At 37.1% G+C, this 21,999-nt stretch overlaps 1 protein-coding gene across 5 annotated transcripts in view; it reads left to right on the plus strand.

The window, feature by feature from the left end:
• The window catches only part of LOC309601639 (adenomatous polyposis coli protein-like), a gene marked incomplete at its 5' end in the record, with an annotated part of 90,673 nt that extends 69,312 nt beyond the window's left edge, over positions 1-21,361 (plus strand). For 3 of the 5 annotated variants that reach the window (XM_082334791.1, XM_082334792.1, XM_082334793.1), the window contains 8 exons: positions 2,949-3,047; positions 6,691-7,069; positions 8,192-8,287; positions 9,686-9,825; positions 12,157-12,234; positions 12,804-12,920; positions 13,830-14,044; positions 14,561-21,361. In XM_082334791.1, the coding sequence (XP_082190917.1) occupies positions 2,949-3,047; positions 6,691-7,069; positions 8,192-8,287; positions 9,686-9,825; positions 12,157-12,234; positions 12,804-12,920; positions 13,830-14,044; positions 14,561-21,116 (7,680 nt within the window). In that variant the 3' untranslated portion in view covers positions 21,117-21,361. The remainder of the gene's footprint in view (positions 1-2,948; positions 3,048-6,690; positions 7,070-8,191; positions 8,288-9,685; positions 9,826-12,156; positions 12,235-12,803; positions 12,921-13,829; positions 14,045-14,560) is intronic. The other 2 variants (XM_082334794.1, XM_082334795.1) reach the window with 1 other exon arrangement.
• Between the last annotated feature and the right edge of the window lie 638 nt (positions 21,362-21,999).

Genomic DNA, 21,999 nt, shown 5'->3' on the forward strand with positions numbered 1-21,999 from the left:
AATATCAATATGAGGAGGCCTGGCAGATTGATTAGATCACACTCCCACAAACCCGCCAAGGCAAGCGCCATGTGCTTACAGTGGTGGAAGCAAACACCAGATGGCTGGAAACATATCCTGTGCCCCATGACACTGCCTGGAACACTATCCTGGGCCTTGAAAAGCAAGTCCTATGGCGACATGGCACCCCAGAAAGAATTGAGTTAGACAACGGGGCTCATTTCCGAAACAGCCTCATAGACACCTGGGCCAAAGAGCATGGCATTGAGTGGGTATATCACATCCCCCATCATGCACCAGCCTCCGGGAAAATTGAATGATACAATGGACTGTTAAAGACTACACTGAGAGCATTGGGTGTTGGGACATTCAAACACTAGGATACACATTTAGCAAAGGCCACCTGGTTAGTCAACACTAGGGGATCTGCCAATCGAGCTGGCCCTGCCCAATCAAAACTTTTACGCACTGTGGAAGGGGATAAAGTCTCTGTAGTGCACATAAAAAATATGCTGGGGAAGACAGTCTGGGTTACTCCTGCCTCGGGCAAAGGTAAACGTATTTGTGGGATTGCTTTTGCTCAAGGACCTGGGTGCACTTGGTGGGTGATGCGGGAGGATGGGGAAGTCCGATGTGTACCTCAAGGGGATTTGATTTTGGGTGAAAATAGCCAATGAACTGAATTGTATAATGTTAGTTGCTATATAATACTGGATGTCATCGCTTCAATGATTACTATGTGCCCTATTAACAGTATACAGTAAGAATCACCCAAATTAATGAAGAATGAACTCTGAGGAAACCGAGCAAAGTGCAGAGGTGATGGAACCAGAACTGGCTTCAGCATGCAACAATCCAACACCACACACCATCTCTCCCACCCTGAAAGACTGTTATGACAGATGGAGCCGAAAGTCATGGACTAAATTAACTGAACGGACATTTTAGAGGGATGGCCCATGGACTAAGGGAATGATATCTATGTGTATATATCAAAAGACAGGAAAAGTGGTGGTGATTAACTGGAATATATTGGAAAGTGTGGGACCTGGGCATGATGTAGATGGTATGGAATAAGGGGTGGATACTGTCCTGGTTTCAGCTGGGACAGAGTTAATTTTCTTCCTAGTAGCTGGTATAGTGCTGTGTTTTGGATTTAGGATGAGAATCATGTTGATAACACACTGATGTTTTAGTTGTTGCTCAGTAGTGTTTACACTAGTCAAGGACTTTTCAGCTTCCCATGCTCTGCCAGGTGCACAAGAAGCTGGGATATTCCATTCTGTATCATGTCATGCTCAGTATATAAACCGTGGGAGTTGGCCGGGGCAGGCAGCAATCACTGCTCAGGGACATGCTGGGCATCGGTTGGTGGGTGGTGAGCAATTGTATAGTTTATCACTTGCTTTGTATATTATTATTGTATTATTACATTATTGTTATTGTTACTACTATAACTACTATTCTATTTTATTTTACTTCAGTTATTGAACTGTTCTTATCTCAGCCCATGAGTTTTCTGACTTTCACCCTTCCAATTCTCTCCCCCATCCCACTGGGGTGAGGGGCGTGAGTGAGCGGCTGTGTTGTGCTTAGTTGCTGGCTGGGGTTAAACCACCAGAAATTAAAAGTCAGTAGATTAAAAGACCTGTGTATTTAAAATAGTATACATTATTTTGTACATGACTTTTTAAATATCACTGATATGGTCCAGTAATATTTATGATTTTTGTAGGAATTTGCTTCTGTGATTCCTTCACAATTAGTGTTTAACAGTTAGAATATGAAGTAATTTTTCAACTTCTGGAGTTTATTTTTTATTTGGGCTGTTTTGTTAAGAGGACAAACATATGATTCCAGATAAATATTTATCATATTGCCACTTATTTTGATCACAGTGGATAACATATTCACCTAGATATATATAAAAGGATTAAGAACTCTTATGAAATTGTGTCTTCCTTCTATTAGAGCTAATACAGGGAAAAGTCACTTAATACAGTGATGTAGGCTCAGGACAATGGAATGTTGGGCAAACTTCAATATAAGAAGGCACTCAGCTCAATTTCGAGGCAAAATAAAGCTCACCCAGTACAGCAATGAAACAAACAGAACAATATTCCTTTAAATTGTATACTATTCCAATGTATTTTTAAGTGCCCCAAACTGAATGGAATCTTCTTGTGAGAGAGGGACATAGTAAAGGAAGCTTCACAGACAGGAAGCAGAGAAAAAGAAAGAACTAAACACACACACACACACAAACACCACTCCAAAGAGTGTGAGAGGATAAAAGGGAGAGGGGATGTAAGTACACAAAATAGATTAAAAAAAGGCAAAGATGTTAATAACTGGGTGTTGTTACAATAGGTAGAAACATGCTATCTACCATAGTTTCTAGAGAAATTACAGAAAATAATGTCAGCATTATTTTATAGCTTTTCATTAAAAAATAGAAGATTTATCCACCTGTGATTTGCTTTTGATAAAAACACGTTCAAGTAGGTTACTCCTTGTCAAGATGAATCTCTCCTTGTCAATTCCTGCATATCTGATGGTGTTCTGAAGGTAGTACAGGCTTATTCCTACTCACTATATAATCTGACCTAAAAGTAGAGGCTACTTTTTTCTCCCTCTGTAAAAATCATAATTCAGTTTGTTGCCAAGTCCAGTTCTTCTTTTTTCTTGGTGAAAATAATTATAAAAGACTTCCGTTGAAAATATAACTATTTTGAGGTTGAATTTAGGGGAAAAATGGATAATAAAACCCAATTTAACATTGACATCTAAGTTATGTCAGGGTGGGGGGACCTAACTTAACCAAAATACATGCTGATAGTTCATTATTATAAATATGATTTCATCATCCAAGGCTGAAATAGATTTAGGCAATAGTTGGTATTGCAGTTAGACTTTGTGTTATACTGAGTTGTTGTTTAAATTTTTAGGGTTCTGCTGCTCGAATGGACCATGAGACAGCCAGTGTTATGAACTCTAATAATAACTATTCTGTTCCTCGCAGACTGACAAATCATCTGGGTACCAAGGTAACCGAAGATTACAAACCACAGGTCGCTAATGCTACATTTTTACTAATACAGTAACCTCATTGTTTCTGCTAATAGTGCTAATATTAGCTGAATGATCAATAAGGAAAATTTGATTGCAAGAAATTATTTGAGTACCTAAAAAACTTGTGATGTTGATGCATAATCCGTTATGAAAACTAACCCTTTTAAAAGCAGTTCTTGGAATATTTTACTGGAGTCTGAGTCCTCAAAACAGGTGTGTTGCTAAGAAATTTAAATTAAAAAAAAGTTATGTAAGCCCTTGATGGTAATAAATGACTGTTCATTGTCTCGATAGTAATTCAGATAATACGACGTAGAATAATGGAGAATGGAAAATGCTCGTCGTGACTAAAATATTTGAATTGAATAATCATTGAAAATAGGAAATGCAAAGGGACTTTGAGGAGATCATCTAATATGTCTCCCAGTAATGCATTAATTTTATCAAGAGCATTCTTGACAGCATGTGAAAGCTGTCTAACCTATTGGTAAAAGCTTTAATGATAAGCAATCTCTATCAATTTTTCAGTTTTTGCTATTAAAATTTTTAATATCTAAACTAAATCTCCTTAGCTGCAATTTCTTTTTTCTCAATGGAAATAGGAAATCTTTCCATCTTTTGAAGCAACTTTTATCTGCAGTGTATTCTAAAAAGTTACTGAAAAAATAGAGATGAAGCTTGATATACAATAGAGAATGTACTCAAGATATACGAGCAGCATGAAGAGAGGTAAAAAGGGCAAATCTGTAACACACAATTGAGTCCCTGAACCACTGAAGTTTATACTATCTCTGGCATCAGCAGCAATGTTGATATTATCAATGTGGTGCTGATCCCAGTCTTCTGGGAAGCAGGATCTTGACATAGTATTAAGTTACGTTGGGCCTTAAAACAGTGTTATGTTGTAATTTCTGCCCTTCATTGTATGCATGCACCAAATGGAGGTGACATTAGTTAGAGTGTCTGTTTGCTACTTCCCATTATAAAGTGTAAAATTCCCAAAAGGTGCAGACAAGGGGAGAGCCCTGAATGCAGAGAAAGGGACTGAGCGTAGAACGAAGACAAATAAATAGGTCCATCTTAGTGTGCTGTGGGTTAAGAAAAGCTTGAAATTAATGCATGAGAAGAAGGGAAAGCAGTAGAGATTTTAAGCATTTACAGATGCAAAAAGAGATGCTTCTGTGTGTAGTGTATATATAAAGAATATATGTATATATTTTAGAGTTTTTCCTGTACTATATGTGCCACAAATCTGGAGGCCAGATTTTGATGGCTTCTATAGTTTTATTCTCTGACAAAAAACTTTATCTTCCAAATCTAAATAACTATGGACTAAAGCTGCTGCTTAAAATGTCTGTCAAGAGGCATGCATAAAGCAGACTGAATTCACTCTCATTTAAGAATCCAAGTGGATTGTCTTACTACTGTATTTGATTTTTTTCCCAGACCAGGAAGTAAGGATCTACAAACTGGGATGCTAGGCTGTCATAAAATTGACTCCAAGAGTATTTCAGCAGATTTTGCATGTGATCATAACATTTTATAAATTTTAAGATTTCTATTGCTTCAGCAATTCTAGTCTTTAGAAAAATGCATGTTAACAGACTTATTGCTTAGTCTACCCACTGCTATCCATTTTTTTTTATAACTCGGTATTTATACTCATCTTCAGAGACATTAGAATAGTCTCTGAAGAAACCAAATTAAATAATTCATTGGTCTGGTAACCAGTGCAAAAATGTAGTTATTATTAGAAAACTTTGTATGACAGTCTGCAAGTCTCATTTCTTCCTTAGTTGGTATATTTTAAAGAAACATACTCACTGCTACTTTGCAGTTTCCTTTGATAGTTTATTTATGTTGTGCTATGATTTTGAAATTTGCTGTATTCTTGGCTTTAGGAGTTTGGGGTTTCTAGATAGTATCTAATATTACCTTGTACATCATATTGTTCTACTAAAAGTTCACTAAAAGAACCAAACACATTTCTCAATCTAAAGCTATTACTGAAGAAAACAGAATGCAAAAGAAAAACCAAATAGTGCATTGACCACTCTGTTATATGGCAGCCAAAGGAACTCCTCAAAAATTGCTATTTTTTAATTTGAAATTTAGTTGCTCTGAGTTAAATGTGTAATGATGGGTTTTCATGGCTTGATTTAGTTGGACAAATGCTTAGTACTTTATACTGTATATATTAAATGAGCATTTGTTTGCTCCATTGGTTTTATCCCTGTAAACTTGAAGAAAATGTCAAATTAACTCTTCAATTTTGCATTAGCTGTAAATAATCTGGCCTATATGCAAATCATTCATCATAACAAAAATTCATTGGTTAATTTGAAATAATTTTAATGGAAAACATTAAAATATGAGTAAGTTTTTTTAGTATGTTTTTTGTATGTTAAAAGTTAATGTAATCGGTCTTATCTTGTCTGGAGTAACTATTTAATGCCATGCATCAAATAATTTTTCACTGAAGAGCATCTTTTCATGAAAGTATGATTCATACAGAATATACTCTTCTGAGATAAAATTAATTTTAAATATATTACTGTATTCCCAAAGTAAAGCACTTTTTCATTAGTATGTTTCTTTAATCCTTGTGTGCAATGGAAAGTTAGAAGTCTTTGCCATTACTCTTGCAGATTAATACAGTTAGATATAATTACCACCCAGTTATTCTAGCCATTTGACCACTAAGTGAGATTTATTAAGATTATAAATGGTGAAGAACTAATAGTGCTTATTTAATTATTTCAAAGTAGTACAAAACTGGTTGATGGATGGATTGAGAGCAACCCTGCAAAGAAGGACTTGAGGATATGAGGTAGATGACAAATTGGACATGAGCCATCAATGTGTTCTTGCAGCTCAGAAAGCCAACCATATCCTGGGCTGCATCAAAAGAAGTGTGGCCAGCAGGTCGAGGGAAGTGATTCTGCCCCTCTACTCTGCTTTGGTGAGACCCCACCTGGAGTATGGCATCCAGTTCTGGGGCCTCCAGCATAAAAAAGACATGGACCTGTTGGAGCGGGTCCAGAGGAGGGACACAAAAATGGTCAGAGGGATGGAACACCTCTCCTATGAGGAAAGGCTGAAAGAGTTGGGGTTGTTCTGCCTGGAGAAGAGAAGGCTCCAGGGAGACCTTATTGCAGCCTTTCAATATATAAAGGGGGCTTTTATGAGAAAGACTGAGAGAGGCTTTTTACCAGGGCCTGTAGTAACAGGACAAGGGGCAAAGATTTTAAACTGAAAGAGGGTAGATTTAGATTGGATAAAAGGAAGAAATTTTTTACTATGAGGGTGGTGAGACACTGGAACAGGGTGCCCAGAGAAGTTGTGGATGCCCCATCATTGGAAGTGTTCAAGGTCAGGTTGGACGGGGCTTTGAGCAACCTGATCTAGTGAAAGATGTCCCTGTCTGTGGCAGGGGGGTTGGAACTAGATGGTCTCTTCCAACCCAAACCATTCTATGGTTCTATGATTCTATGAAATTCTTGCACCATTATATAAATACATTTTCTTTTTTGCTCATGCATGCTATTGAGAACTTTGTTTTAATTTGATATGTATTTTTTAAATGTAATTGTATTTTTAAAATCATTTGACCTGCAGGTGGAAATGGTGTATTCATTATTGTCGATGCTTGGTACTCATGATAAAGATGACATGTCACGAACATTGCTAGCGATGTCTAGCTCCCAAGACAGCTGCATAGCTATGCGTCAGTCTGGATGTCTTCCTCTCCTAATCCAGCTTTTACATGGCAATGATAAAGACTCTGTGTTGTTAGGAAATTCCCGTGGTAGTAAAGAGGCCCGTGCCAGAGCCAGCGCAGCACTGCATAACATCATTCACTCCCAGCCCGATGATAAGCGAGGCAGACGGGAAATCCGTGTGCTTCATCTCTTGGAGCAAATCTGTGCTTACTGTGAAATGTGTTGGAAATGGCAGGAGGCACATGAAGAAGGCATGGACCAAGACAAAACCCCAAGTAGGTTCTGTAAACTGTATAAAGATGTTTAAAAGATATTTTGAAAGCAGTGAATTTACAAAAAATTCAGCTTTAGTCTGACTTCTTGTTGAATGTATGTAAGGTTTCTTTTATTTTTATATTTATTCATTTATTTATGTATATTCAAGTTGAGGTAGTATCAGGAAATAGTATCTATTATAGATATGATATCTCATTTAAAAAAAAAATTTCATCTAGGAAAGTAATAGAGGGCACAAATTAAATAATCTCAGTCTATTCAGTATAATGTGAACTATTATTTAGAATGTGATACATAAGAAATAGTTCAGTGTTAAAATACCAGACAAGTGACAGTTTAAGTGAATTGGAGTTTTCTCATATAACAGTTGGGTTTTTTTTAAAAAAGATGCAACCTTCTGGATTACTCAATAACTGCTTTTCTGAAGTAAGGGAGGATTAAAGTTGCCATTTTGTAAATATATGCTGTAGACATCTATATCAGAAATACTACTGAAATCAGTGGGCTCTGGTTTGTATGTTGGATTTTACTGCGAGAATCATTTTGTAGAAGTGGGTCTCTGAATAAGATGTACGAATACAATTTGTGCTTTAGGGAAAGTCTACCTCACAAAATTATGAACTTGAAAAGTTCTGTTATGAAACAAAGGGCTTAATTAACCATTCATAAGGACATAACACCCAAAGAAACAGCTTCACCTTAGGTGTTGTATTATTTAATGCTGCCAGAAAATTTAAACTTACAGATTTGTTTAACTAAGATTATTATTTTTCCAAATTAATTAGATATTTTTTTTGTGCTTGAAGTCATATTTTTTACTTAATACATACATTCAGAATTCTCCCTAAATTCTTTTCCATAAAGAGTCTTTTCAGCTTCAAGTATATTTCTAGTACATATATGTAATCCTGGTTGTATGTGCACATATTCAAGCCTCTGTGTACTCACATTTATTAGTAATGTTTTTAATTAACTGTCTGTTCTTGAGTTACTGGGAAGATACAAACCCTGAAAAAAAATGCACTTTATTTATTTTAAGATTAGATTCTCTTTGGAAACCTTATAATCTAGACAAAATTATACACCTGAGAAATACTAATAGTTACCTATTTCCTGATCAGTGCCAGCTCCAGTCGATCATCAAATCTGTCCTGCTGTGTGTGTTTTGATGAAACTTTCATTTGATGAAGAACACAGGCATGCCATGAATGAGCTTGGTAAGACTAAATGTGTTTCTCTAACTTCCTTTGAGATGCTTCCTGAAAATGCTGACATTCTTGTATATCTCACTGAATATGGGGCTTTTTTTTTGTTAATCACTAGTTTAAACTCCAATTGATGCAGTTTGCAGTTTAAATGAACTTATAGCTAGACTGTTTCCTAGTGGATGGGCTGTTATGCGAGTTACTCTTATATCTGGCATGATCTGTGATTTTTGGAAGGGTATTCATATCCTGGAAATATTTTCAATTTTAGAAGTATTGGACTTATAATGGAGACTATTTTCTGAGGTTTTTTTGCGTCATGAGTTCAACATATTGGTTCCTGTATAACAGCCTGAATGCTTTAGTCCATCTTCAGTGAATTCTGTGCATGCAAGTTTCCTTAATTTGCCACTTTTCATTATTACTGAAAAAATTATATGTATTTTTTCTGGGATAATAAGATTCATTAATAATAATAATTAAATTAATAATTATCAGATTTACTGAATAACCTTTTATGTAATTGGTGTGAGTTCATCAGTCAAATGTGATTTTGACTGGGTGGAATTAAAAGATGGGTGTGCTTCTTACCTCTTCATAAATGCTTCTGTTCTCATCTTGCCCCAAAATCTCAACATCATGCTACCATACCTTTCAGCTTGTACTAAGCACACAATTCAAGATCCAGAGTCAATATTCAACACCTGGAATACTGTGTACAGTTCTGGTCCCCATTATACAAAAAAGATGTGGACAGGCTGGAGGGGGTCCAGAGAAGGGCCACCAAGATGATCAAGGGTCTGGGAAGCCTGCCGTATGAGGACAGGCTGAGAGAGCTGGGTTTGTTCAGCCTTGAGAAAAGGAGGCTTAGAGGTGATCTCATCACCATGTACCAGTACTGAAAGGGGAGCTACAAAGAAGATGAAGACTCCCTTTTTACAAGGAGTCACATAGTAAGGACAAGGGGTAATGGGTACAAGTTATTCCCAGGGAGATTCCAATTGGACACAAGAGGTAAATTTTTCACAATGAGAACAGTCAACCATTGGAATAATCTCCCCAGGGAAGTGGTTGACTCCGCTACGCTGAACATGTTTAAGACTCAGCTGGACAGGGTGCTGGGCCATCTCATCTAGATTGTGCTAGAAAGGTTGGACCAGATGATCCTTGAGGTCCCTTCCAACCTGGTATTCTATGATTCTATGATTCTATTTAACAGTGTATTTAAGAAATTATTATTTACCTTTATGAGCCTTTTGGTTTTCAGATGTTTGAGATATATTCTGTACATATGAATGCAATTTACTCCTTAATGTGTGTATACTGTATTCTTGATATTAGGATTGAAATTTATTAATAATAGTAGTATTGTTTATTATTATTCATTTTATTATTTATTTATTTTTAAAGGAGGTTTGCAGGCCATTGCAGAACTGTTGCAAGTGGATTGTGAAATGTATGGACTTACAAATGACCACTATAGTGTTACATTAAGGAGGTATGCTGGAATGGCTCTGACAAACTTGACTTTTGGAGATGTGGCAAACAAGGTAAAAATAGAATTTCAAATATACAATAATTTCAGTTCATAGCTGTGTTTTACTTGTAGTTCTCAGAAAGGTGATGAAAATCTCTGGGATAGGATATTGCATTTCTGGGATAGATATTGCATTTCGGCTCGACACAGAAATTCCCCCAAAACTTTGCCATTCCATCCTGTTCCTAACACAGAGCACAAACTGAATGTTATATCATAAAAGTATAGTATCAGCTTTCATATTAAATTAAGTTACTTCTATTTTGTCACTGAAAGTAAAGATTTTATCTATTGGCTTTATTTTTGTGTAAACAATATGCTAGATCTTTCCATAATGTACCAAAGATTATGGATAATAGATTTTTTTCTGAGAATTTTGAACTAAACCTGTTAATTTAGTCAAATTTTGTAAAGTTATCACTTATTTACTTATATTATTACTGTATGAGAAATTTTTGCAAATCTCTTCAGCCTGGATCCTCTTTCTTAAATGTTTGGAGCATGTCTGGCTCATAATGGGTGCTATTTCAAATGACTGGAGAAAATAGATTCCCTAATTTCTACCAAGGACTTCGCTTTCAGAAGATATAAAGTTTTAATAATTTCTTGCCCCAGAGTTTTCCAAGACATGGATCTTCAAATAACTTCATTCTGACAAGATTTTTATCTTTCTACTCTAATGGAAGACACTTCAAGAGTGAATGAAAATTCCATCCCAACAAGCAGGAAGTCAAGCAAAAATGACAGGAGGCCTGCATGGATGAACAAAAGAGCTCCTGACAAAACTCAGATATGAAAAGGAAGTATACAGAAGGTGGAAGCAGAGACAGTTAACCTGAGAGGAATATAGAGACACTGTCTGAGCTTGCAGAGACGTGGTTAGGAAAGCCAAAGCCCACCTGGAATTGAATATGGTGAGGGATGTTAAAGGCAACAAGAAGGCCTTCTATAAGTACATAGGTGACAAAAAGATGACTAGGGAAAATGTGGGCCTGCTGCTGAAGGAGACAGGGACCTGGTGACACAGATCATCATAGAGAAGCTGATGAAGTATGGGCTGGATGAGCAGACAGTGAGGTGGACTGAGAACTGGCTGAACAGCCGGGCCCAGAGGGTGCTGATCAGTTGCACGAAGTCTAGTTGCAGGCCAATAACTAGCTGTATAATCCTGTTCTGCACCAGGCAGGGGGCTGGGACTGTTTAGCCTGGAGAAGAGAAGGTTGAGGGGGGAAACTCATCAATGTATATAAATACCTGAAGGGAGGGTGCAAAGAAGACAGAGCCAGGCTCTTTTCAGTGGTGTCCAGGGACAGGACAGCACAAACGGAAACACAGGAGGTTCTGTCTGAACATCAGGAAACACTTTTTCACCGTGAGGGTGCCCAAGCACTGGCACAGGTTGCCCAGAGAGGTTGTGGAGTCTCTCTCCTTGGAGATATTCAAAAGCCATCTGGATATGGTCTTGGGCAACTGGCTCCAGGTGGCCCTGCTTGAGCAGGGGGGTTGGACCAGATGACCTCTGGAGGTCCCTTCCAACCTCAACCATTCTGTGATTCTGCAAAAATAAAACCAGATTTCATACTAATCACTTTTTGTTCCCAGTTTTAAACAGAGTAAAACAAATCCCTCCTACAAATGAAGTGCTTCACAAAATACTGCCTCTTAAAATCAGTAATTGCTGCAAGGCTGCAGTTATTTGGTTTATAGCACAAAAAAACCTATTCAGTGATGTAAATGTATGTGTTATCCAGCTAATGAATAATGCATTTCTAACATACTTTTGTTTTTGAAGAATTTTTAATTGTGCTTTGTCACAAACATTTTCTAATGTAAGCCTTACAGTTTTTCAATTACTAGTGTATTCTTAAAAAGTAATTTGGTCTTCAAGAAGTCGGGAATGTTGTCGTATTTGTGTCAGTTTTAAATTGTCATATTACTTTTCATATTATGTATATTTGAAAGAAGAAGTATGATTTGAGACTCAATAAACATCAGGTAACAACACATCTCCAACTTACAGGTGAGTGTCCAGTTTCATATCCGGGAGATAGTGAAGAAGGCTTCTAAACTATTAGTGTTCCAGATTTGGTCCTAGACTTGTTGTCAAAAGTATAAAATTTAGCACAATTTCACCACTTATGTATTTCCCAGAATAGAAACTGATATTTATGCTTAACATTTTAATAACTGTAGATCAAATATCTGTTATTGGAAACATTTTACTAAGGTTTTTTGAACTTCAGAGATGAATAGCTTAAAATATCAAAGAATTATGCACAATCAAGCCACCTAATATGTCATTTAATACTCTCTTTATTTTCTTTTTTCTCCTGATTCCTAATAGGCTACATTATGTTCTATGAAGGACTGCATGAGAGCTCTTATAGCCCAATTGAAGTCTGAAAGTGAAGACTTGCAGCAGGTACTTCATCCTTTTGAGATTAAATATTTCCTTGGCTTGCACATTTCCATCATCTTGCATCCCTTCAATTTCATTGAGTTGTATTAAAATTTTATATATCTGCTTCCCTTTCTTTCCACTCATTTGGCCTCTCCATGAGTTATTTTTATATGAGGGACAGGTTAGTATGATTGTCCTATTTTACAAGTGGAAAAGCTGAGGAAAAAGATTATATAAATCTCTCTCCTGAGACTGCATAATAAGTCTACAGCAGACATCAGAGCAGAGCACAAATCTGAGTTTTTGGTCCAATTTTTCAGGCAGTGTGGAAAGCAGGGAACCTGCTTTCAAATCTTTATTTATTTTATACACAAAAGCCAGTACCTTTGATCAAACTTCATACTGAAATCTTAGGACAGTCTAGCTGGCAATAGAACAAAAAGTGAATTTCAGCAAAAAAGCTAGTTCAGCAACTGAACATTGCCACTGTTAATGAATTCTAGTGTTCCAGAAATCCAGGAGGAAATGCTGATAACCTACTAAAGGAGTAGCTATTTTGAGATACATTATTTTTCTTTCATGTTTTGCAGGTCATTGCAAGTGTTTTGAGGAACTTGTCCTGGCGAGCAGATGTAAACAGTAAAAAGACTCTACGTGAAGTTGGAAGTGTGAAAGCATTGATGGAATGTGCTTTAGAAGTTAAGAAGGTATCGTATATAAATGATTATGAGATAAATTTTGGAGAGATTGCATTAATTTTACACAAAATACAAATATTGTTATCCTTTTTTGACATAAGCAGTTAGTCAAATATTTGCAGTGTTTCAGGTACTATCCTTTGAAGAAGAGAATTGCTTCAAGTTAACTGGGCAGCAGATCACAACGTAGCAATGACATCTGAGAACTACTAGTGTTTCTGTAATTTTATTTACAAGGGTTGATAGCTTTCACTCTTCAGTTTCATGAGCTGTGCTGTTCCAATAGCCTTTTTTATAATTTTGCAATTTTAATAAAACGATCTTCTGATTTTGTGAATTTGTCATTCTAGAGATGTCTACTTGATATCCCAACAGGATTATATGCCATCCCAGTGTCCCCTGCCAGCTAATCTACAAACTTTTTACTGTTATGGCAGCTGACAAGTATTGTGGCGCATACTTCTGAAACTTTCTGGCAAGCAATAGCAAATCCATAGCTGAGGGAAGGAGAGAGAAGCAAACAAAAGTAATGTGTGCACTGCTGCTTGCCTCTAGTTTAACAGTACAGAAAGCAGAGCCTAAAACACACTTCATTTTCATGCCAATCAAAAATCAAATTCTGCAATGAACTGAAAGAAGCTAAATTCCATGGTCAATGAATTCTGTTATTTGCAAATCTGGATTAGAATAAGTGAGGCAGTTTGTGTCTCTGAGCTGTATTTTTAGACTGTGTGCAGGTTCAGCAGGAATTATTTCTTTAGGTTATTCTTGGTTCACATTTTCAAAGCTATCTTTGCATCCATGAGAGCTAGAAAAATGAGTTTGTCACTACCTCCTTGAAGCTAACTTACATACTTCTGAGGGCTTATGATCAATAGTTGAAAACTCTCTAATTCTGTCATTTTATTATTCTCCTAGGAATCCACCCTAAAAAGCATTTTGAGTGCCTTATGGAATTTGTCAGCACACTGTACTGAGAACAAAGGTGATATATGTGCTGTTGATGGTGCTCTTGCATTTCTAGTTGGTACACTGACATACCGGAGCCAAACAAACACTTTAGCCATCATAGAAAGTGGAGGAGGAATATTAAGAAATGTTTCTAGCTTAATTGCTACTAATGAGGACCACAGGTGAATATACTTTCTATTTTTCTGAGAATCAGTAGTGGTACCAAAAGTATATTTAATAGTTTGTATGACCAAGTCTTAATATGAATGCATGTTTTAAGTATAGTAATTAAGCATTCATTTTTAAATGGATTTGATAAGGCAAGTATTTAATTTAGATAACAGGAATATGCAAAAGGATTAATATATCTGCTGCTTGTTAAATGATTAATTGTACTAAAAGCTTTTCCTGGAAAGAGAGAGGAAATTCATAAGTTCTTATCAGCCATAGGAAACCACCTGGAATGGTTTATACAGAGAGGATAGTGTGGGAGCAAACTGTTCATATTTGTATAGGATTTGTTTAACATTCAGATGAAAACTTGAGGAAAAAATAAGATAAATTTGCACTGAAGAATTCATAATTATCCTTACTATGGATTAAACTTGCCTATAGCATAATAGGTTTTTGGTTTGCTTTGTCTGTTATCCTTTTGAAATGCCACTTACTGATTTTTGTTTTCAATCACTCAACACCAGGCAAATCTTGCGAGAGAACAGCTGCTTACAAACCTTGTTACAGCATTTGAAGTCACACAGTTTGACAATAGTCAGTAATGCATGTGGGACCCTGTGGAATCTTTCTGCACGAAATGCAAAAGATCAGGAGGCGCTGTGGGACATGGGAGCAGTGAGCATGCTCAAAAATCTCATTCACTCAAAACACAAAATGATAGCAATGGGCAGTGCTGCAGCTCTAAGAAACCTGATGGCAAATAGGCCAGCAAAATATAAGGATGCCAACATTATGTCTCCAGGATCAAGCTTACCATCTCTTCATGTTAGAAAACAAAAGGCACTGGAAGCAGAATTAGATGCTCAGCATTTATCAGAGACTTTTGACAACATAGATAATTTAAGCCCAAAAGCATCTCACCATAATAAACAGAGACATAAGCAAAATATATACAATGAGTACGTTCTGGATTCCAGTCAACATGATGATGGGATTTGCAGATCAGAGAGTTTTAATACTGGTCATATGACTGTACTTTCACCATATTTAAATGCTGCAGTATTGCCTGGCTCCTCTTCCTCTAGTAGAGGAAACATAGAAAACTCTCAGTCTGAGGAAGACAGAAGTCTCGATAGGGATGGAGCAGTAGGTTTAAATAGCTATCATCCAACTACAGAGAATACTGGGAACTCCTCTAAGAGAATAGGAATGCAGATTACTGCTGCAGCTCAGATTGCCAAAGTTATGGAAGAAGCAAAAAGCATGCATATTCCACAAGAAGACAGAAATTCTTGTTCCACTTCTGAAATGCACTGTTTGACAGAAGACAGAAATGTCCCAAGAAGAACAGCTGCTGCCCATACTCACTCAAATACATACTTTCCTAAATCTGAGAATTCAAACAGGACATGTCCTATGCTTTATACAAAAATGGAATACAAGAGAGCTTCAAATGATAGTTTAAATAGTGTCAGCAGCAGTGATGGCTATGGTAAAAGAGGCCAAATGAAACCTTCCATTGAATCTTACTCGGAAGATGATGAAAGTAAATTTCGTAGTTATGGTCAATACCCAGCTGACTTGGCACATAAGATACATAGTGCAAATCATATGGATGACAATGATGAAGAGCTAGACACTCCTATTAATTATAGTCTTAAATATTCAGATGAACAGTTAAATTCTGGAAGGCAAAGTCCCTCTCAGAATGAAAGATGGGCAAGGCCTAAGCATATAATAGATGATGAAATAAAACAAAATGAACAAAGGCAGTTAAGGAGCCAAAATGCAACTTATTCCATGTACACTGAAAGTGGAGATGATAAGCGCATGAAATATCAGTCACCTTTTGGACAGCAAGAGTGTGTTTCTTCTTTTAGATCAAGAGGATCCAATGGTTCAGAGCATAGCAGAGTAGGCTCGACTCTTGGAATGAATCAGAAAGTAAACCAGTCCTTGTGCCAGGTTGATGATTATGACAATGATAAGCCAACCAACTATAGTGAACGCTACTCTGAGGAGGAACAACACAAAGAGGAAGAAGACAGACCGACCAATTATAGCATAAAGTACAATGAAGAGGAACATCATGTTGATCAGCCTATTGATTATAGTCTAAAATATTCAACGGAAGTTCCTCCCTCTTCTCAGAAGCCATCTTTTACTTTTTCAAACGGTTCATCAGTGCAAAGCACTAAAACTGACCATATTTCCACAAGCTGTGGGAACATATCAACCCCTTCAGGTAGTTCAGAGGGACATAATCAGCTTCACCCAAGTTCTGCACAGAGTAGAAGCAGTCATGCTCAAAAGACTGCCTCCTGTAAGACTCCCTCTATTAATCAGGAAACCATACAAACTTACTGTGTGGAAGATACACCAATATGTTTTTCAAGGTGTAGCTCTTTGTCATCTTTGTCATCAGCTGAAGATGAAATAGGACGTGATCAATCCACACATGTGACAGATGCTAATAACACATTACAGATAGCAGAACTAAAGGAAAACAGTGGGATTCTGTCTACAGAAAGTGCAGTAAGTGAAGTTGCATCAGCATCTCAGCACATCAGAACAAAATCGAGTAGACTTCAGACTCCTAGTTTATCTCCTTCTGACTCTTCTAGACATAAAGCTGTTGAATTTTCTTCAGGTGCCAAATCTCCCTCAAAGAGTGGTGCACACACTCCTAAAAGTCCACCAGAACATTATGTGCAGGAGACTCCACTCATGTTTAGCAGATGTACTTCTGTAAGTTCCCTGGATAGTTTTGAAAGCCGTTCAATTGCTAGTTCAGTTCAAAGTGAGCCTTGCAGTGGAATGGTAAGTGGTATTATAAGTCCCAGTGATCTTCCAGACAGCCCTGGACAAACAGTGCCTCCAAGCAGAAGTAAAACTCCACCCCCTGCTCAAGGAGCTCAAGTAAAAAGGGAAGTAGCTAAAGGCAAAGTACCTAATGTAGAAAAGAGAGGGTCTGGTCCTAGACAGGTAGCTATAAATGAAGCTGTTCAAAGAGTTCAGGTACTGCCAGATGCTGATACATTATTACATTTTGCCACAGAAAGTACACCAGATGGATTTTCTTGCTCTTCTAGCCTAAGTGGTCTGAGTCTTGATGAACCGTTTATACAGAAAGATGTAGAGTTAAGAATAATGCCTCCTGTACATGAAAATGAACATGGAAATGAAGCAGAACCTGAACAGCCAGATGATACAAAGGATATCCAAGAGAAGAAAGCAGAGAAGCCTACTGAAGCAGAAAAAGACATTATGGATGATTCCAATGATGATGATATTGAAATATTGGAAGAATGTATTATTTCTGCAATGCCAACAAAATCTTCACGTAAAGCCAAAAAGCCTTCTCAAGCATCTGCTTCAAAAATACCTCCTCCTGTAACCAGAAAGCCAAGCCAACTGCTAGTTTACAAACTTTTGCCTTCACAAACTGGACTGCAATCCCAAAAGTGTGTGAGTTTTACACCTGGAGATGATATGCCACAGGTATATTTTGTTGAGGATACACCAATAAATTTTTCAACAGCTACATCTTTGAGTGACCTCACAATAGAATCACTACCGAATGAGTTGGCCAGTGTAGAGAATGTGGGTACAAGGGCAGAGTCAGGGGAGTTTGAAAAGAGAGACACCATTCCTACAGAAGGTATAAGTACAGATGACTCTTGGAGAGCAAAAAGCTCAACTAGGACTGCCCCAGGACTGGATGATGACAAAACAGAAGAGGGTGATATTCTAGCCGAATGTATTAACTCAGCTATGCCAAAAGGAAAAAGTCACAAACCTTTCAGAGTGAAGAAGATAATGGATCAAATTCAACAAGCATCTTTATCTGTAAGTAACAAAAATCAGTCAGAATGTGATAAAAAGAAGCTAACATCACCAGTAAAGCCCATTCCCCAAAATAATGAATATAGAGCACGTGTAAGAAAAAACACAGAGCCTAAAAGCTATATTAATAATGAAAGAAGCTATTCAGAGAACAGAGACACAAAGAAACAGAATCTTAAAAATAATTCAAGATATTTTAATGACAAACTTCCAAATAATGAAGAGCATGTAAAAGGAAGCTTTGCATTTGATTCCCCTCATCATTACACGCCTATTGAGGGAACTCCTTATTGTTTTTCACGGAATGATTCCCTAAGTTCTTTAGATTTTGATGACGATGATGTTGACCTTTCAAGGGAGAAGGCAGAATTGCGAAAAGGAAAAGCAAAGGAAACAGAAACTGAAGACTGCACTAATACAGAACAGTCTTCAAATCAGCAACCAAGTAATAGGACACAAGTTTGTCAAAAATACCCAACAGGCAGAAGCCGACCTAAAACTTTCTCTCAGTCAACTAAAGATATTCCAGACAGAGGAGCAGCTAAAGATGAGAAAATGCAGAATTTTGCTATCGAAAACACACCTGTATGTTTTTCTCGCAATTCATCTCTTAGTTCTCTCAGTGATATTGATCAAGAAAACAACAACAAAGAAAATGAACCTGCAAAACGAACTGAGGCTTCTGATTCACAAATAGAATCAAATAGACCACAGACTTCTGGTTATGCACCTAAATCATTTCATGTTGAAGATACTCCTGTATGTTTCTCTAGAAACAGCTCTCTGAGTTCTCTTAGTATTGACTCAGAAGATGATCTGTTGCAGGAATGCATTAGTTCTGCTATGCCTAAAAAGAAAAAAACCTCAAAAGTAAAGAGTGAATGTGAAAAAAATAATTCCAGAAATATGGGTGATATATTGGCAGAAGATTTAACACTGGATTTGAGAGAGATACAGAGGCTGGATTCAGAACATGGTTTCTCACCTGATTCAGAGAACTTTGATTGGAAAGCTATACAAGAAGGTGCAAATTCTATAGTTAGTAGCTTGCATCAAGCTGCAGCTGCTGCATCACTGACTAGACAAGCTTCATCAGACTCTGACTCTATCCTTTCATTAAAATCTGGTATTTCTCTAGGATCACCATTTCATCTTACCCCAGACCAAGAAGAAAAGCTTTTTACTAGTAATAAAGGTCCAAGAATTCTTAAGCCAGGGGAGAAGAGTACATTGGAGTCTAAAAAAGTAGAATCTGAAAATAAGGGAATCAAAGGAGGAAAAAAAGTATATAAAAGTATAATTACAGGAAAAGCTTGCTCCAATTCAGAAGTTTCAAGCCAGTTAAAGCAACCACAGCAAACAAGTATGACTTCAATTTCACGTGGTAGGACAATGATTCATATTCCAGGAGTTCGAAATAGTTCCTCAAGTACTAGTCCTGTTTCCAAAAAAGGTCCCCCACTAAAAAATATAAACTCCAAGAGTCCCAGTGAAGGCCAAAGTTCCATTAGTTCTCCAAGAGGAGTCAAGTCATCAGTGAAACCTGAGTCAGCTCCTGTAACTAGGCAACCATCTCAACAGAGTGGATCAAGTAAAGGACCTTCTAGATCAGGATCTAGAGACTCCACTCCTTCTAGACCTCAACAGCAACTATTAAGCAGGCCTCTGCAATCTCCAGGCCGAAACTCAGTTTCCTCAGGAAGAAATGGTATAAGTCCTCCCAACAAACTGTCTCAGTTGCCAAGGACATCATCTCCTAGTACAGCTTCAACTAAATCTTCAAGTTCAGGAAGAATGTTATATACAGCACCAGGCAGGCAGATGAGCCAGCAAAACCTTACAAAGCAAACTGCCTTACCTAAGAGTACCAGTGGCATTCCCAGAAGTGAGTCTGCTTCAAAAGGATTAAACCAAATTCTCAATAGTGGTGGATCAAACAAAAAGGCTGAACTATCCAGAATGTCATCCACAAAATCTAGCAGAAGTGAATCTGACAGATCTGAAAGACCTGTTCTGGTTCGTCAGTCAACTTTTATTAAAGAAGCTTCAAGTCCAAATCTAAGACAGAAATTAGAAGAGTATGCTTTATTTGAATCTCAGTCTCCTTACAGGCCAGGCTCTCCCACTAGGTCCCAAATACAGACTCCAGTTTTAAGTCCATCTCTTCCTGATATGTCTTTATCCACTCATTTAACTGCCCAGACTAGTGGTTGGCAAAATTTACCCCCTAATCTGAGTCCTTCTGTAGAATATGATGGGAGACCAGCAAAACGTCATGACATAGCTCGTTCTCATTCTGAGAGTCCATCTAGATTGCCAATCAATAGATCAGGAACATGGAAGCGTGAACATAGTAAGCATTCCTCATCACTTCCTCGTGTAAGCACTTGGCGAAGAACTGGAAGTTCTTCCTCAATTCTTTCAGCTTCTTCAGAATCCAGTGAAAAGGCAAAAAGTGAAGATGAAAAGCAATATGGAAGTTCTGTTTCTAGACACAAACAAAGTAAAGAAAGTCAAGCACCAGCAAAAGATACTTGGAGAAAAATAAAAGAAAATGAAATTCCTCAAATAATGAATGATCCTCAGTATTCTTCCTCAGGTGCAACAAATTACTCTGATTCCAAAACTCTAATTTATCAGATGGCACTAGCTGTCTCTAAGACAGAGGATGTGTGGGTAAGGATAGAGGACTGCCCTATTAATAATCCTCGATCTGGAAGATCCCCAACTGGAAATACTCCCCCTGTTATTTACAGTGTTTCAGAGAAAGGGAGTGTGAATGATAAAGATTCTAAAGAGATTAATGAAAAACAAAATCCAGGGAATGGAAATGTTCCTGTTTGTACCATTGGTTTAGAAAAATGTCCAAACTCTTTCTTTCAGATAGACGGTCCAGAAAAGAAAGGAACGGAAGCAAAACCTGTACAGAATAATCCTGTTCCTGCACCAGAAAATAATGAAAGTACTGTTAGTGAGCATACACCATTCAGTTCCAGTAGCTCAAGCAAACATAACTCCCCCAGTGGTACTGTTGCAGCAAGAGTGACTCCTTTCAACTACAGTCCAAGCCCCAGGAAGAGTAGTGTGGACAACAGTTCTGCTCGGCCATCACAAATACCAACACCAATAAATAACAGCACAAAGAAACGTGACTCAAAGACTGAAAATACAGACTCCAGCGGAACTCAGAGTCCTAAACGTCATTCTGGCTCTTACCTGGTGACTTCTGTTTAAGTGCATCAAAAAATAAATGCAATTGACATATTATATACAGCAGCTATTTAGAAATTTTGTTTCAAATGAAACTTTAAAAGACTGGGTGTTGGTTTTATTTGTTTTTATCTTTTGTAAATAGGTTTGATTCTTGTTAGAGGGTCCTTGTTCTGGAAGCCATATTTGATAGTGTACTTTGTCTTCACCAGTAATATTTTGGAGGAATGCTTAACTGACAGCTTGGAATAAAGTTGCTAATGCAATTATATTTGTACATTATGTTTATCATATTTAATTAGCATCCCATCCCATAATCCTTTAAGCATTGCTTGTCTTGAAATCATGAGCATTACAGATAGAGATGATACAGTCATATTGCTTTATCAATTGTTTATGGATTACAGACTGACTAAACTACATCAGGGAAGAGTTGGTATTATTTATGCACAAAAGTAACTCAGTTTTAGTATTTGTGAGTCCTTCTAACACAATAATTAATCATGTGGCTGTGAAATTCACAGTACTATGGTTTTTGCTGAAGAAGCTTTCCCAGCCTGCTTTTCTGCATGAATAGAACTGATGGTTCATTTTCTGAAGTAATGATTAATATTTCTGTGGTCACATAATGTGCATAGATAGTTATGGTGTAACAATTTACACTTTCTTTGTGTTCCACAAAAAAACGGACAACTGTGTAACTGTAAAACCTTGAACAAAATTATTTTACCTGAACTAGATTTTGTCTTAAAGTAAGTAGAATTTTTTTGCTATGCTGTAACTTGTTATATATTCTGGTACTTGAGGTGAGGTGGCTGCTCTTCTATTAATGAGACATGGGTGATGTCTCAACAGAGACTAAAATGAACATTTCAGAATAAATTATTACTATATGTAAATTGTATGT

The sequence above is a fragment of the Platalea leucorodia genome (assembly GCF_965183815.1).
Source record: "Platalea leucorodia genome assembly, chromosome: W".
In the NCBI taxonomy this organism is placed as follows: Eukaryota; Metazoa; Chordata; class Aves; order Pelecaniformes; family Threskiornithidae; genus Platalea; species Platalea leucorodia.